Raw genomic sequence first — 16201 nt, 5'->3', positions numbered from 1 at the left:
AGAGAAGGTTTGTTACATCACTGACATTAACTTATTATAACGTACCTAGAGAAGGTTTGTTACCTGACATTAACTTATTATAACGTACCTAGAGAAGGTTTGTTACCTGACTGACATTAACTTATTATAACGTACCTAGTGAATGTTTGTTACCTGACATGAACTTATTATAACGTACCTAGAGAAGGTTTGTTACCTGACATTAACTTATTATAACGTACCTAGAGAAGGTTTGTTACCTGACATTAACTTATTATAACGTACCTAGAGAAGGTTTGTTACCTGACATTAACTTATTATAACGTACCTAGAGAAGGTTTGTTACCTGACTGACATTAACTTATTATAACGTACCTAGAGAAGGTTTGTTACCTGACATTAACTTATTATAACGTACCTAGAGAAGGTTTGTTACCTGACATTAACTTATTATAACGTACCTAGAGAAGGTTTGTTACCTGACATTAACTTATTATAACGTACCTAGAGAAGGTTTGTTACCTGACATTAACTTATTATAACGTACCTAGAGAAGGTTTGTTACCTGACATTAACTTATTATAACGTACCTAGAGAAGGTTTGTTACCTGACTGACATTAACTTATTATAACGTACCTAGAGAAGGTTTGTTACCTGACTGACATTAACTTATTATAACGTACCTAGAGAAGGTTTGTTACCTGACATTAACTTATTATAACGTACCTAGAGAAGGTTTGTTACCTGACATTAACTTATTATAACGTACCTAGAGAAGGTTTGTTACCTGACATTAACTTATTATAACGTACCTAGAGAAGGTTTGTTACCTGACATTAACTTATTATAACGTACCTAGAGAAGGTTTGTTACCTGACATTAACTTATTATAACGTACCTAGAGAAGGTTTGTTACCTACTGACATTAACTTATTATAACGTACCTAGAGAAGGTTGTTCCTGACTGACATTAACTTATTAGAACGTACCTAGAGAAGGTTTGTTAACTGACATTAACTTATTATAACGTACCTAGAGAAGGTTTGTTACCTGACATTAACTTATTATAACGTACCTAGAGAAGGTTTGCTACCTGACTGACATTAACTTATTATAACGTACCTAGAGAAGGTTTGTTACCCGACATTAACTTATTATAACGTACCTAGAGAAGGTTTGTTACCTGACTGACATTAACTTATTATAACGTACCTAGAGAAGGTTTGTTACCTGACTGACATTAACTTATTATAACGTACCTAGAGAAGGTTTGTTACCTGACATTAACTTATTATAACGTACCTAGAGAAGGTTTGTTACCTGACATTAACTTATTATAACGTACCTAGAGAAGGTTTGTTACCTGACATTAACTTATTATAACGTACCTAGAGAAGGTTTGTTACCTGACTGACATTAACTTATAACGTACCTAGAGAAGGTTTGTTACCTGACATTAACTTATTATAACGTACCTAGAGAAGGTTTGTTACCCGACATTAACTTATTATAACGTACCTAGAGAAGGTTTGTTACCTGACTGACATTAACTTATTATAACGTACCTAGAGAAGGTTTGTTACCTGACATTAACTTATTATAACGTACCTAGAGAAGGTTTGTTACCTGACTGACATTAACTTATTATAACGTACCTAGAGAAGGTTTGTTACCTGACATTAACTTATTATAACGTACCTAGAGAAGGTTTGTTACCTGACATTAACTTATTATAACGTACCTAGAGAAGGTTTGTTACCTGACATTAACTTATTATAACGTACCTAGAGAAGGTTTGTTACCTGACATTAACTTATTATAACGTACCTAGAGAAGGTTTGTTACCTGACATTAACTTATTATAACGTACCTAGTGAAGGTTTGTTACCTGACATTAACTTATTATAACGTACCTAGAGAAGGTTTGTTACCTGACATTAACTTATTATAACGTACCTAGAGAAGGTTTGTTACCTGACATTAACTTATTATAACGTACCTAGAGAAGGTTTGTTACCTGACATTAACTTATTATAACGTACCTAGAGAAGGTTTGTTACCTGACATTAACTTATTATAACGTACCTAGAGAAGGTTTGTTACCTGACATTAACTTATTATAACGTACCTAGAGAAGGTTTGTTACCTGACTGACATTAACTTATTATAACGTACCTAGAGAAGGTTTGTTACCTGACATTAACTTATTATAACGTACCTAGAGAAGGTTTGTTACCTGACATTAACTTATTATAACGTACCTAGAGAAGGTTTGTTACCTGACATTAACTTATTATAACGTACCTAGAGAAGGTTTGTTACCTGACATTAACTTATTATAACGTACCTAGAGAAGGTTTGTTACCTGACATTAACTTATTATAACGTACCTAGAGAAGGTTTGTTACCTGACATTAACTTATTATAACGTACCTAGAGAAGGTTTGTCACCTGACTGACATTAACTTATTATAACGTACCTAGAGAAGGTTTGTTACCTGACATGAACTTATTATAACGTACCTAGAGAAGGTTTGTTACCCGACATTAACTTATTATAACGTACCCAGTGAAGGTTTGTTACCTGACATTAACTTATTATAACGTACCTAGACAAGGTTTGTTACCTGACATTAACTTATTATAACGTACCTAGACAAGGTTTGTTACCTGACATCAACTTATTATAACGTACCTAGAGAAGGTTTGTTACCTGACATTAACTTATTATAACGTACCCAGTGAAGGTTTGTTACCTGCCATTAACTTATTATAACGTACCTAGAGAAGGTTTGTTACCTGACATTAACTTATTATAACGTACCTAGAGAAGGTTTGTTACCTGACATCAACTTATTGAAAAGTACCAAGAGAAGGTTTATTTACTCTGAATCATTCTCACTTTGTTTTGTGATAAAAGTGTATCTTATTCAAAGTATCAATATTTGATATCATTATAATGATAAAGTACATGATAATGAGTTTATTTGTGAGTATGTATATCATGATTTAGATCAAATGCATGCAGATAAGTCATTATTATAACGATAAAAACATGATAATGGATTTATATGTATACCATGATTTTAATCAGGATGATCAAATACATGCAGATTAGTTTGATTTATAATTATCATGCACCATTGACCAGGATTTCGAAAACAAACTGAGATATTTTTTTTTATAATAAATTGCTTCCTAAGTGATATAAGATAAAGAATGTATAACGATTGGGCTAACCCTGCCATGGTAAAGTTTACCTACCTCCTCCGACTCACTGCCGCCTTCCTGGGCCTTATTGACAGCGGGGTTGTCTGATGTTACGCCCTGAATGAAATGTTATTTTGTTACAGACGAGAAGCGTCAGGTCACACATGTATGAAAATAGCAGCAATGTATCTTGTTAATTGTAAGCATGTAAGTCAGTCCTGTTTTTAATTAAATTAGATATTAAGAATAATGAGCTGAAATTTTTCACACAAAAAAAGCAGGTTTAATGTTTTAAGTGAATTGTCAATGCAATTCGAAAGCATGTTAACACGAACGATGTGTTGTTTTTGTAGCCATACTTGATATATGAAGTAGGAATGAAGCGTTTACTCCAAAGTATATGATGAATAATAGATATAAATAGTTCATACAATGGAAATGTTTGGCGGATACCAGACCTTCGGAGGGCAGCAGGTTAGAGAATAACTCTTACCCTTAACATAATCATTACTTGTTTCACACTTACAAAGGGAATCCCTAGAGAAAAGGGGGTATTCTATTCCTTAAATTCATCCGATTAATAGGGGAAAGAACGCCTTGTAATAGTGATAGGGACAATTATTCCTTGTGATAGTATAGACATGAGTTAATAATTAATTTTACACTGTCCTGAATTTCTCTACGTGATAGGGGAGAGAATCCCTTGTGATAGTATATATATATGATTATCTACATAACTTTTTATCAGAAATATATCTGTACTTACAGTTCCCTGGTGGTCAGGAAGGGTACAACCAACATCTTTGGGATCTACAGTGAAATGATTGATGAAGTCAAATCATGGCTTAAATATCAAAATTGATAACAAAGATGTAAAGCAGAAAGGAGTTTATATATATGGAAAAGATTATGGTACAATAATCCAATACAGTAATACATAACGAAACCTTTAATACAAATATTACTGTATATAACTACTATATATTTTATTGTTTTTAAGTTTACAATATCTTATATCGACAGTAATTGTATGTCAGTTCTGTATACTGAATCCGCGCAGTGTCTGTAATCCATCTACTGTATCGAAAATAGAAACAAATCCATCTCCTTTATCAGACAAATAAACAAATCAATCTCCTTTATCAGACAAATAAACAACCCTGTCTAATTGATCAAGCAACTCCATATACTCTATCAAAAAATAAACAAATACATCATCCATACAAAAACACAAATCCATCAACAGTATCAAATAAATCAATAAACTGTATCATATAAATATACAAATGTGTCGACTAAATAAGACCAATATACAAATCCATCTACTACATCAGACAAACAAATCCATCAACTACATCAGACACATATACAAATCCATCTCCTACATCAAACACATATACAAATCCATCTACTTACTCAGACCAATATACAAATCCATCTACTTAATCAGACCAATATACAAATCCATCTACTAAATCAGACCAATATACAAATCCATCTACTAAATCAGACCAATATACAAATCCATCTACTACATCAGACACATATACAAATCCATCTACTACATCAGACACATATACAAATCCATCTACTACATCAAACACATATACAAATCCATCTACTACATCAGACACATATACAAATCCATCCACTACATCAGACACATATACAAATCCATCTACTACATCAGACACATATACAAATCCATCTACTAAATCAGACCAATATACACATCCATCTACTACATCAAACACATATACAAACCCATCCACTACATCAGACACATATACAAATCCATCAACTACATCAGACACATATACAAATCCATCAACTACATCAGACACATATACAAATCCATCTACTACATCAGACACATATACAAATCCATCAACTACATCAGACACATATACAAATCCATCAACTACATCAGACACATATACAAATCCATCTACTACATCAGACACATATACAAATCCATCAACTACATCAGACACATATACAAATCCATCTACTACATCAGACACATATACAAATCCATCTACTACATCAGACAAACAAATCCATCTACTACATCAGACACATATACAAATCCATCTACTACATCAGACACATATACAAATCCATCTACTGCATCAGACACATATCCAAATCCATCTACTACTCCAGACACATATACAAATCCATCTACTACATCAGACACATACACAAATCCATCTACTACATCAGACACATATACAAATCCATCTACTACATCAGACACATATACAAATCCATCTACTACATCAGACCAATATACAAATCCATCAACTACATCAGACACATATACAAATCCATCTACTACATCAGACACATATACAAATCCATCTACTACATCAGACACATATACAAATCCATCTACTTCATCAGACACATATACAAATCCATCTACTACATCAGACACATATACAAATCCATCTACTACATCAGACAAACAAATCCATCTACTACATCAGACACATATACAAATCCATCAACTACATCAGACACATATACAAATCCATCTACTACATCAGACACATATACAAATCCATCTACTACATCAGACACATATACAAATCCATCCACTGTATCTGACAATAACATCTACTGTATCTGACAAATACATCTACTGTATCTGACAAAACCATCTACTGTATCAAACATATAAACAAATCCATCTACTGTATCAAACAAACAAATCCATCCACTGTATCTGACAAATCCATCTACTGTATCTGACAAATACATCTACTGTATCTAACAAATCCATCTACTGTATCAAACGAATAAACAAATCCATTCAATGTATCAAACGAAGTAAAGACCTGGTATCAATTGAGGTAACAGATGTCTGAGATCGATCTCACAACTTTTTAGTGCCACGTGTTGACAAGAAATCGATTGTCCGAAAATAAAATGCAACAATCATTGGCCCGTGAATGTCCACATTCCAAACGTGAAAAAAAAGTTCTGTTGAATCATACATTCATGCAAGTATATCTAGAATGGTTCAGTTTCTTACCTGGGACGAGGAAGAGGAAGACGAAAATACCCAAGACTGAAATGATTATACCGGGGATTACAAAGGACCAGCCCCAATTAGCGGTAACAAATCCACCGGCGATGAGTGAGCCAAGGATGTTACCCACGGATGTGTGGGAGTTCCAGATCCCCATAATCAGACCACGCCTAGAACACAATAAAATAGGTTTATACATTAACGGGTTTCAGTGATGGGAGAAACCATCCAGTGACATGGAACAGTATTAAGTACCATGGAAAACCACTCAGTGATACGGAACAGTATTTAGTACAATGAAAACCACTCAGTGATACGGAACAGTATTTATAGTACAATGAAAACCACTCAGTGACATGGAACAGTACTTAGTACAATGGAAACCTCTCAGTGACAATGAACAGTACTTAGTACCATGATAAACCACTCAGTGACATGGAACATTACTTAGTACAATGGGAAACCACTAGGGATATACTAGATATAGATATTATTGACATGAGTGAGATGGGCATGAGTTTGGCATTGATACAGACTACATAATTAATGACATGAGTTAGGCAGTGAGTGGACTAGTAATTAGTAACATGAGTTAGGCAGTGAGGGGACTACGTAATTAGTAACATGAGTAAGACAGTGAGTGGACTACGTAATTAGTAACAGGAGTTAGACAGTGAGTGGACTACGTAATTAATTACAGGAGTTAGGCAGTGAGTGGACTACGTAATTAATGACACGAGTTAGACAGTGAGTGGACTACGTAATTAATGACACGAGTTAGGCAGTGTGTGGACTACGTAATTAATGACATGAGTTAGGCAGTGAGTGGACTACGTAATTAGTAACAGGAGTTAGGCAGTGAGGGGACTACGTAATTAGTAACATGAGTTAGGCAGTGAGTGGACTACGTAATTAATGACATGAGTTAGGCAGTGAGTGGACTACGTAATTAATGACATGAGTTAGGCAGTGAGTGGACTACGTAATTAGTAACATGAGTTAGGCAGTGAGTGGACTACGTAATTAGTAACATGAGTTAGGCAGTGAGTGGACTACGTAATTAATGACACGAGTTAGGCAGTGAGTGGACTACGTAATTAATGACACGAGTTAGGCAGTGAGGGGACTACGTAATTAGTAACAGGAGTTAGGCAGTGTGTGGACTACGTAATTAGTAACAGGAGTTAGGCAGTGAGTGGACTACGTAATTAGTAACATGAGTTAGGCAGTGAGTGGACTACGTAATTAGTAACATGAGTTAGGCAGTGTGTGGACTACGTAATTAGTAACAGGAGTTAGGCAGTGAGTGGACTACGTAATTAGTAACATGAGTTAGGCAGTGAGTGGACTACGTAATTAGTAACATGAGTTAGGCAGTGAGTGGACTACGTAATTAGTAACATGAGTTAGGCAGTGAGTGGACTACGTAATTAGTAACAGGAGTTAGGCAGTGAGTGGACTACGTAATTAGTAACATGAGTTAGGCAGTGAGTGGACTACGTAATTAGTAACATGAGTTAGGCAGTGAGTGGACTACGTAATTAATGACACGAGTTAGGCAGTGGGGGGGACTACGTAATTAGTAACATGAGTTAGGCAGTGAGTGGAATGCGTAATTAATGACATGATTGATATAAATTTGGCAGAGGGGAACGTTTCAGTGATATGATTGAGGCAAAGGGGAACCAGTAAGTTCCACGAATTAATCCGTGAGAGAAACTAGTTTGTAACAAGGCAGTATGATCAGTCAAAGTTTGTAAAAAGGCAGTATGATCAGTCAAAGTTTGTAACAAGGCGGTATGATCAGTCAAAGTTTGTAACAGGCAGTATGATCAGTCAAAGTTTGTAACAAGGCAGTATGATCAGTCAAAGTTTGTAACAAGGCGGTATGATCAGTCAAAGTTTGTAACAGGCGGTATGATCAGTCAATGTTTGAAACAAGGCAGTATGATCAGTCAAAATTTGTAACAGGGTTGTATGATCAGTCAAAGTTTGTAACAAGGCAGTATGATCAGTCAAAGTTTGTAACAAGGCAGTATGATCAGTCAAAGTTTGAAACAAGGCGTTATGATCAGTCAACGTTTGCAACAGGCGGTATGATCAGTCAAAGTTTGTAACAGGGCGGTATGATGAATCAATGTTTGTAACAAGGAGTTAAGATCAGTCAAAGTTTGTAACAGGGCGGTATGATCAGTCAATGTTTGTAACAAGGCTGTATGATCAGTCAATGTTTGTAATAGGGCAGTATAATCAGTCAAAGTTTGTAACAGGGCAGTATGATCAGTCAAAGTTTGTAACAGGACAGTATGATCAGTCAAAGTTTGTAACAGGGCAGTATGATCAGTCAAAGTTTGTAACAGGGCGGTATGATCAGTCAATGTTTGTAACAGGGCGGTATGATCAGTCAATGAGAATCGACAGTAAAAGGAAATGAAGGGAAATGTAGGCAGAAAGAGGAACCATATCTACGGATAGGGATTGGAGAATTGACACGTGACAAGTCGAAAACTGTTTGGTGTTTTTCCACTGACTAACGACAACGTTATCACCGCCATACTTACTTTCCTTTACCGTACCAGTTTCCCATACAAGCAACAACGGCGGGCCAACCTGTGGACTGGAACATCCCACCAACCACCTACAAATATCAGTACAAAGCTGTAAAAAATGCAGACAAGAATTTGATAACCAGTTTTTAGAACCTAGTTAAATAATGTTACTTTACTGAAAATGTTCTATAGAATTAAAGAAAGATTTTTCTCTATATGATATCATGTCTATATATTATTACCTGTATGGCTATATAATATCTTGTCTATATATTATTACCGGTATGACTATATAATATCCTGTCTATATATCATTACCGGTATGGCTATATAATATCTTGTCTCTATATTATTACCTGTATGGCTATATATAATATCCTGTCTATATATTATTACCGGTATGGCTATATAATATCATGTCTATATATTATTACCTGTATGGCTATATAATATCCTATCTATATATTATTACCTGTATGGCTATATAATATCCTGTCTATATATTATTACCTGTATGGCTATATAATATCCTGTCTATATATTATTACCTGTATGACTATATAATATCCTGTCTATATATTATTACCTGTATGACTATATAATATCCTGTCTATATACCATTACCTGTATGACTATATAATATCCTGTCTATATATTATTACCTGTATGGCTATATAATACCCTATCTATATATTATTACCTGTATGGCTATATAATATCAGGTCTATATATTATTACCTGTATGACTATATAATATCCTGTCTATATAGTATTACCGGTATGGCTATATAATATCCTGTCTATATATCATTACCTGTATGACTATATAATATCCTGTCTATATATTATTACCGGTATGGCTATATAATACCCTATCTATATATCATTACCTGTATGACTATATAATATCCTATCTATATATTATTACCGGTATGACTATATAATATCCTGTCTATATATTATTACCTGTATGGCTATATAATATCTTGTCTATATATCAGTACCTGTATTGCTATATAAAAGCCAAGGTTGTGAATGTTCCAGAAATATCCCATTCCAAATGCTGCAGTCAGTAGCCCAGTCATGATCATTCCTAAGGACAGGAAGTAACGGAGATTCATCCTCTCAGCTATATGTCCACTGTAAAATAGTCCCTTATGTTAATACTGATGTCCACTGTAAAATAGTCCCTTATGTTAATACTGATGTCCACTGTAAAATAGTCCCTTATGTTAATACTGATGTCCACTGTAAAATAGTCCCTTATGTTAATACTGATGTCCACTGTAAAATAGTCCCTTATGTTAATACTGATGTCCACTGTAAAATAGTCCCTTATGTTAATACTGATGTCTACTGTAAAATAGTCCCTTATGTTAATACTGATGTCTACTGTAAAATAGTCCCTTATGTTAATACTGATGTCTACTGTAAAATAGTCCCTTACTGATGTCAATACTGACGTTCACTGTAAAATAGTCCCCTATGTTAATACTGATGTCTACTGTAAAATAGTCCCCTATGTTAATACTGATGTCCACTGTAAAATAGTCCCTTATGTTAATACTGATGTCTACTGTAAAATAGTCCCTTACTTATGTTAATACTGATGTCTACTGTAAAATAGTCCCTTATGTTAATACTGATGTCCACTGTAAAATAGTCCCTTATGTTAATACTGATGTCTACTGTAAAATAGTCCCTTATGTTAATACTGATGTCTACTGTAAAATAGTCCATTATGTTATTACTGATGTCTACTGTAAAATAGTCCCTTATGTTAATACTGATGTCTACTGTAAAATAGTCCCTTATGTTAATACTGATGTCTACTGTAAAATAGTCCATTATGTTATTACTGATGTCTACTGTAAAATAGTCCCTTACTTATGTTAATACTGATGTCCACTGTAAAATAGTCCCTTATGTTAATACTGATGTCTACTGTAAAATAGTCCCTTATGTTAATACTGATGTCTACTGTAAAATAGTCCCTTATGTTAATACTGATGTCCACTGTAAAATAGTTCCGTATGTTAATACTGATGTCCACTGTAAAATAGTCCCTTATGTTAATACTGATGTCTACTGTAAAATAGTCCCTTATGTTAATACTGATGTCTACTGTAAAATAGTCCCTTATGTTAATACTGATGTCTACTGTAAAATAGTCCCCTATGTTAATACTGATGTCTACTGTAAAATAGTCCCTTATGTTAATACTGATGTCTACTGTAAAATAGTCCCTTATGTTAATACTGATGTCTACTGTAAAATAGTCCCTTATGTTAATACTGATGTCTACTGTAAAATAGTCCCTTATGTTAATACCGATGTCCACTGTAAAATAGTCCCTTATGTTAATACCGATGTCCACTGTAAAATAGTCCCTTATGTTAATACTGATGTCTACTGTAAAATAGTCCCTTATGTTAATACTGATGTCTACTGTAAAATAGTCCCTTATGTTAATACCGATGTCCACTGTAAAATAGTCCCTTATGTTAATACAGATGTCTACTGTAAAATAGTCCCTTACTTATGTTAATACTGATGTCCACTGTAAAATAGTCCCTTACTTATGTTAATACTGATGTCCACTGTAAAATAGTCCCGTATGTTAATACTGATGTCCACTGTAAAATAGTCCCTTATGTTAATACTGATGTCCACTGTAAAATAGTCCCTTATGTAACACTGATGTCCACTGTAAAATAGTTCCTTATGTTAATACTGATGTCCACTGTAAAATAGTCCATTATGTTAATACTGATGTCCACTGTAAAATAGTCCCTTATGTTAATACTGATGTCTACTGTAAAATAGTCCCTTACTTATGTTAATACTGATGTCCACTGTAAAATAGTCCCTTATGTTAATACTGATGTCTACTGTAAAATAGTCCCTTATGTTAATACTGATGTCTACTGTAAAATAGTCCCCTATGTTAATACTGATGTCTACTGTAAAATAGTCCCTTACGTTAATACTGATGTCTACTGTAAAATAGTCCCTTACTTATGTTAATACTGATGTCTACTGTAAAATAGTCCCTTATGTTAATACTGATGTCCACTGTAAAATAGTCCCTTATGTTAATACTGATGTCTACTGTAAAATAGTCCCTTATGTTAATACTGATGTCTACTGTAAAATAGTCCATTATGTTATTACTGATGTCTACTGTAAAATAGTCCCTTATGTTAATACTGATGTCTACTGTAAAATAGTCCCTTATGTTAATACTGATGTCTACTGTAAAATAGTCCATTATGTTATTACTGATGTCTACTGTAAAATAGTCCCTTACTTATGTTAATACTGATGTCCACTGTAAAATAGTCCCTTATGTTAATACTGATGTCTACTGTAAAATAGTCCCTTATGTTAATACTGATGTCTACTGTAAAATAGTCCCTTATGTTAATACTGATGTCCACTGTAAAATAGTTCCGTATGTTAATACTGATGTCCACTGTAAAATAGTCCCTTATGTTAATACTGATGTCTACTGTAAAATAGTCCATTATGTTATTACTGATGTCTACTGTAAAATAGTCCCTTATGTTAATACTGATGTCTACTGTAAAATAGTCCCTTATGTTAATACTGATGTCTACTGTAAAATAGTCCATTATGTTATTACTGATGTCTACTGTAAAATAGTCCCTTACTTATGTTAATACTGATGTCCACTGTAAAATAGTCCCTTATGTTAATACTGATGTCCACTGTAAAATAGTTCCGTATGTTAATACTGATGTCCACTGTAAAATAGTCCCTTATGTTAATACTGATGTCTACTGTAAAATAGTCCCTTATGTTAATACTGATGTCTACTGTAAAATAGTCCCTTATGTTAATACTGATGTCTACTGTAAAATAGTCCCCTATGTTAATACTGATGTCTACTGTAAAATAGTCCCTTATGTTAATACTGATGTCTACTGTAAAATAGTCCCTTATGTTAATACTGATGTCTACTGTAAAATAGTCCCTTATGTTAATACTGATGTCTACTGTAAAATAGTCCCTTATGTTAATACCGATGTCCACTGTAAAATAGTCCCTTATGTTAATACCGATGTCCACTGTAAAATAGTCCCTTATGTTAATACTGATGTCTACTGTAAAATAGTCCCTTATGTTAATACTGATGTCTACTGTAAAATAGTCCCTTATGTTAATACCGATGTCCACTGTAAAATAGTCCCTTATGTTAATACAGATGTCTACTGTAAAATAGTCCCTTACTTATGTTAATACTGATGTCCACTGTAAAATAGTCCCTTACTTATGTTAATACTGATGTCCACTGTAAAATAGTCCCGTATGTTAATACTGATGTCCACTGTAAAATAGTCCCTTATGTTAATACTGATGTCCACTGTAAAATAGTCCCTTATGTAACACTGATGTCCACTGTAAAATAGTTCCTTATGTTAATACTGATGTCCACTGTAAAATAGTCCATTATGTTAATACTGATGTCCACTGTAAAATAGTCCCTTATGTTAATACTGATGTCTACTGTAAAATAGTCCCTTACTTATGTTAATACTGATGTCCACTGTAAAATAGTCCCTTATGTTAATACTGATGTCTACTGTAAAATAGTCCCTTATGTTAATACTGATGTCTACTGTAAAATAGTCCCCTATGTTAATACTGATGTCTACTGTAAAATAGTCCCTTACGTTAATACTGATGTCTACTGTAAAATAGTCCCTTACTTATGTTAATACTGATGTCTACTGTAAAATAGTCCCTTATGTTAATACTGATGTCCACTGTAAAATAGTCCCTTATGTTAATACTGATGTCTACTGTAAAATAGTCCCTTATGTTAATACTGATGTCTACTGTAAAATAGTCCATTATGTTATTACTGATGTCTACTGTAAAATAGTCCCTTATGTTAATACTGATGTCTACTGTAAAATAGTCCCTTATGTTAATACTGATGTCTACTGTAAAATAGTCCATTATGTTATTACTGATGTCTACTGTAAAATAGTCCCTTACTTATGTTAATACTGATGTCCACTGTAAAATAGTCCCTTATGTTAATACTGATGTCTACTGTAAAATAGTCCCTTATGTTAATACTGATGTCTACTGTAAAATAGTCCCTTATGTTAATACTGATGTCCACTGTAAAATAGTTCCGTATGTTAATACTGATGTCCACTGTAAAATAGTCCCTTATGTTAATACTGATGTCTACTGTAAAATAGTCCATTATGTTATTACTGATGTCTACTGTAAAATAGTCCCTTATGTTAATACTGATGTCTACTGTAAAATAGTCCCTTATGTTAATACTGATGTCTACTGTAAAATAGTCCATTATGTTATTACTGATGTCTACTGTAAAATAGTCCCTTACTTATGTTAATACTGATGTCCACTGTAAAATAGTCCCTTATGTTAATACTGATGTCTACTGTAAAATAGTCCCTTATGTTAATACTGATGTCTACTGTAAAATAGTCCCTTATGTTAATACTGATGTCCACTGTAAAATAGTTCCGTATGTTAATACTGATGTCCACTGTAAAATAGTCCCTTATGTTAATACTGATGTCTACTGTAAAATAGTCCCTTATGTTAATACTGATGTCTACTGTAAAATAGTCCCTTATGTTAATACTGATGTCTACTGTAAAATAGTCCCCTATGTTAATACTGATGTCTACTGTAAAATAGTCCCTTATGTTAATACTGATGTCTACTGTAAAATAGTCCCTTATGTTAATACTGATGTCTACTGTAAAATAGTCCCTTATGTTAATACTGATGTCTACTGTAAAATAGTCCCTTATGTTAATACCGATGTCCACTGTAAAATAGTCCCTTATGTTAATACTGATGTCCACTGTAAAATAGTCCCTTATGTTAATACTGATGTCTACTGTAAAATAGTCCCTTATGTTAATACTGATGTCTACTGTAAAATAGTCCCTTATGTTAATACCGATGTCCACTGTAAAATAGTCCCTTATGTTAATACAGATGTCTACTGTAAAATAGTCCCTTACTTATGTTAATACTGATGTCCACTGTAAAATAGTCCCTTACTTATGTTAATACTGATGTCCACTGTAAAATAGTCCCGTATGTTAATACTGATGTCCACTGTAAAATAGTCCCTTATGTTAATACTGATGTCCACTGTAAAATAGTCCCTTATGTAATACTGATGTCCACTGTAAAATAGTTCCTTATGTTAATACTGATGTCCACTGTAAAATAGTCCATTATGTTAATACTGATGTCCACTGTAAAATAGTCCCTTATGTTAATACTGATGTCTACTGTAAAATAGTCCCTTACTTATGTTAATACTGATGTCCACTGTAAAATAGTCCCTTATGTTAATACTGATGTCTACTGTAAAATAGTCCCTTATGTTAATACTGATGTCTACTGTAAAATAGTCCCCTATGTTAATACTGATGTCTACTGTAAAATAGTCCCTTACGTTAATACTGATGTCTACTGTAAAATAGTCCCTTACTTATGTTAATACTGATGTCTACTGTAAAATAGTCCCTTATGTTAATACTGATGTCCACTGTAAAATAGTCCCTTATGTTAATACTGATGTCTACTGTAAAATAGTCCCTTATGTTAATACTGATGTCTACTGTAAAATAGTCCATTATGTTATTACTGATGTCTACTGTAAAATAGTCCCTTATGTTAATACTGATGTCTACTGTAAAATAGTCCCTTATGTTAATACTGATGTCTACTGTAAAATAGTCCATTATGTTATTACTGATGTCTACTGTAAAATAGTCCCTTACTTATGTTAATACTGATGTCCACTGTAAAATAGTCCCTTATGTTAATACTGATGTCTACTGTAAAATAGTCCCTTATGTTAATACTGATGTCTACTGTAAAATAGTCCCTTATGTTAATACTGATGTCCACTGTAAAATAGTTCCGTATGTTAATACTGATGTCCACTGTAAAATAGTCCCTTATGTTAATACTGATGTCTACTGTAAAATAGTCCCTTATGTTAATACTGATGTCTACTGTAAAATAGTCCCTTATGTTAATACTGATGTCTACTGTAAAATAGTCCCCTATGTTAATACTGATGTCTACTGTAAAATAGTCCCTTATGTTAATACTGATGTCTACTGTAAAATAGTCCCTTATGTTAATACTGATGTCTACTGTAAAATAGTCCCTTATGTTAATACTGATGTCTACTGTAAAATAGTCCCTTATGTTAATACCGATGTCCACTGTAAAATAGTCCCTTATGTTAATACTGATGTCCACTGTAAAATAGTCCCTTATGTTAATACTGATGTCTACTGTAAAATAGTCCCTTATGTTAATACTGATGTCTACTGTAAAATAGTCCCTTATGTTAATACCGATGTCCACTGTAAAATAGTCCCT

At 33.5% G+C, this 16201-nt stretch overlaps 1 protein-coding gene across 4 annotated transcripts in view; it reads right to left on the bottom strand.

Moving 5' to 3' along the window:
• The window catches only part of LOC117340801 (glucose-6-phosphate exchanger SLC37A2-like), a 73424-nt gene that overhangs the window by 19395 nt on the left and 37828 nt on the right, over positions 1-16201 (bottom strand). For all 4 annotated transcript variants that reach the window (XM_033902575.1, XM_033902576.1, XM_033902577.1 and 1 more), the window contains exons 5-9: positions 9781-9916; positions 8789-8865; positions 6231-6397; positions 3957-4000; positions 3245-3307 (exon numbers count right to left, since the gene is read on the bottom strand). In XM_033902575.1, coding sequence (XP_033758466.1) covers positions 3245-3307; positions 3957-4000; positions 6231-6397; positions 8789-8865; positions 9781-9916 — 487 coding nt within the window. The remainder of the gene's footprint in view (positions 1-3244; positions 3308-3956; positions 4001-6230; positions 6398-8788; positions 8866-9780; positions 9917-16201) is intronic.

The sequence above is a fragment of the Pecten maximus genome, chromosome 13, assembly GCF_902652985.1.
Source record: "Pecten maximus chromosome 13, xPecMax1.1, whole genome shotgun sequence".
NCBI lineage: Eukaryota > Metazoa > Mollusca > Bivalvia > Pectinida > Pectinidae > Pecten > Pecten maximus.
Note: the sequence above shows the minus strand (reverse complement) of the source record. Positions and strands in the feature narration are given on the sequence as shown.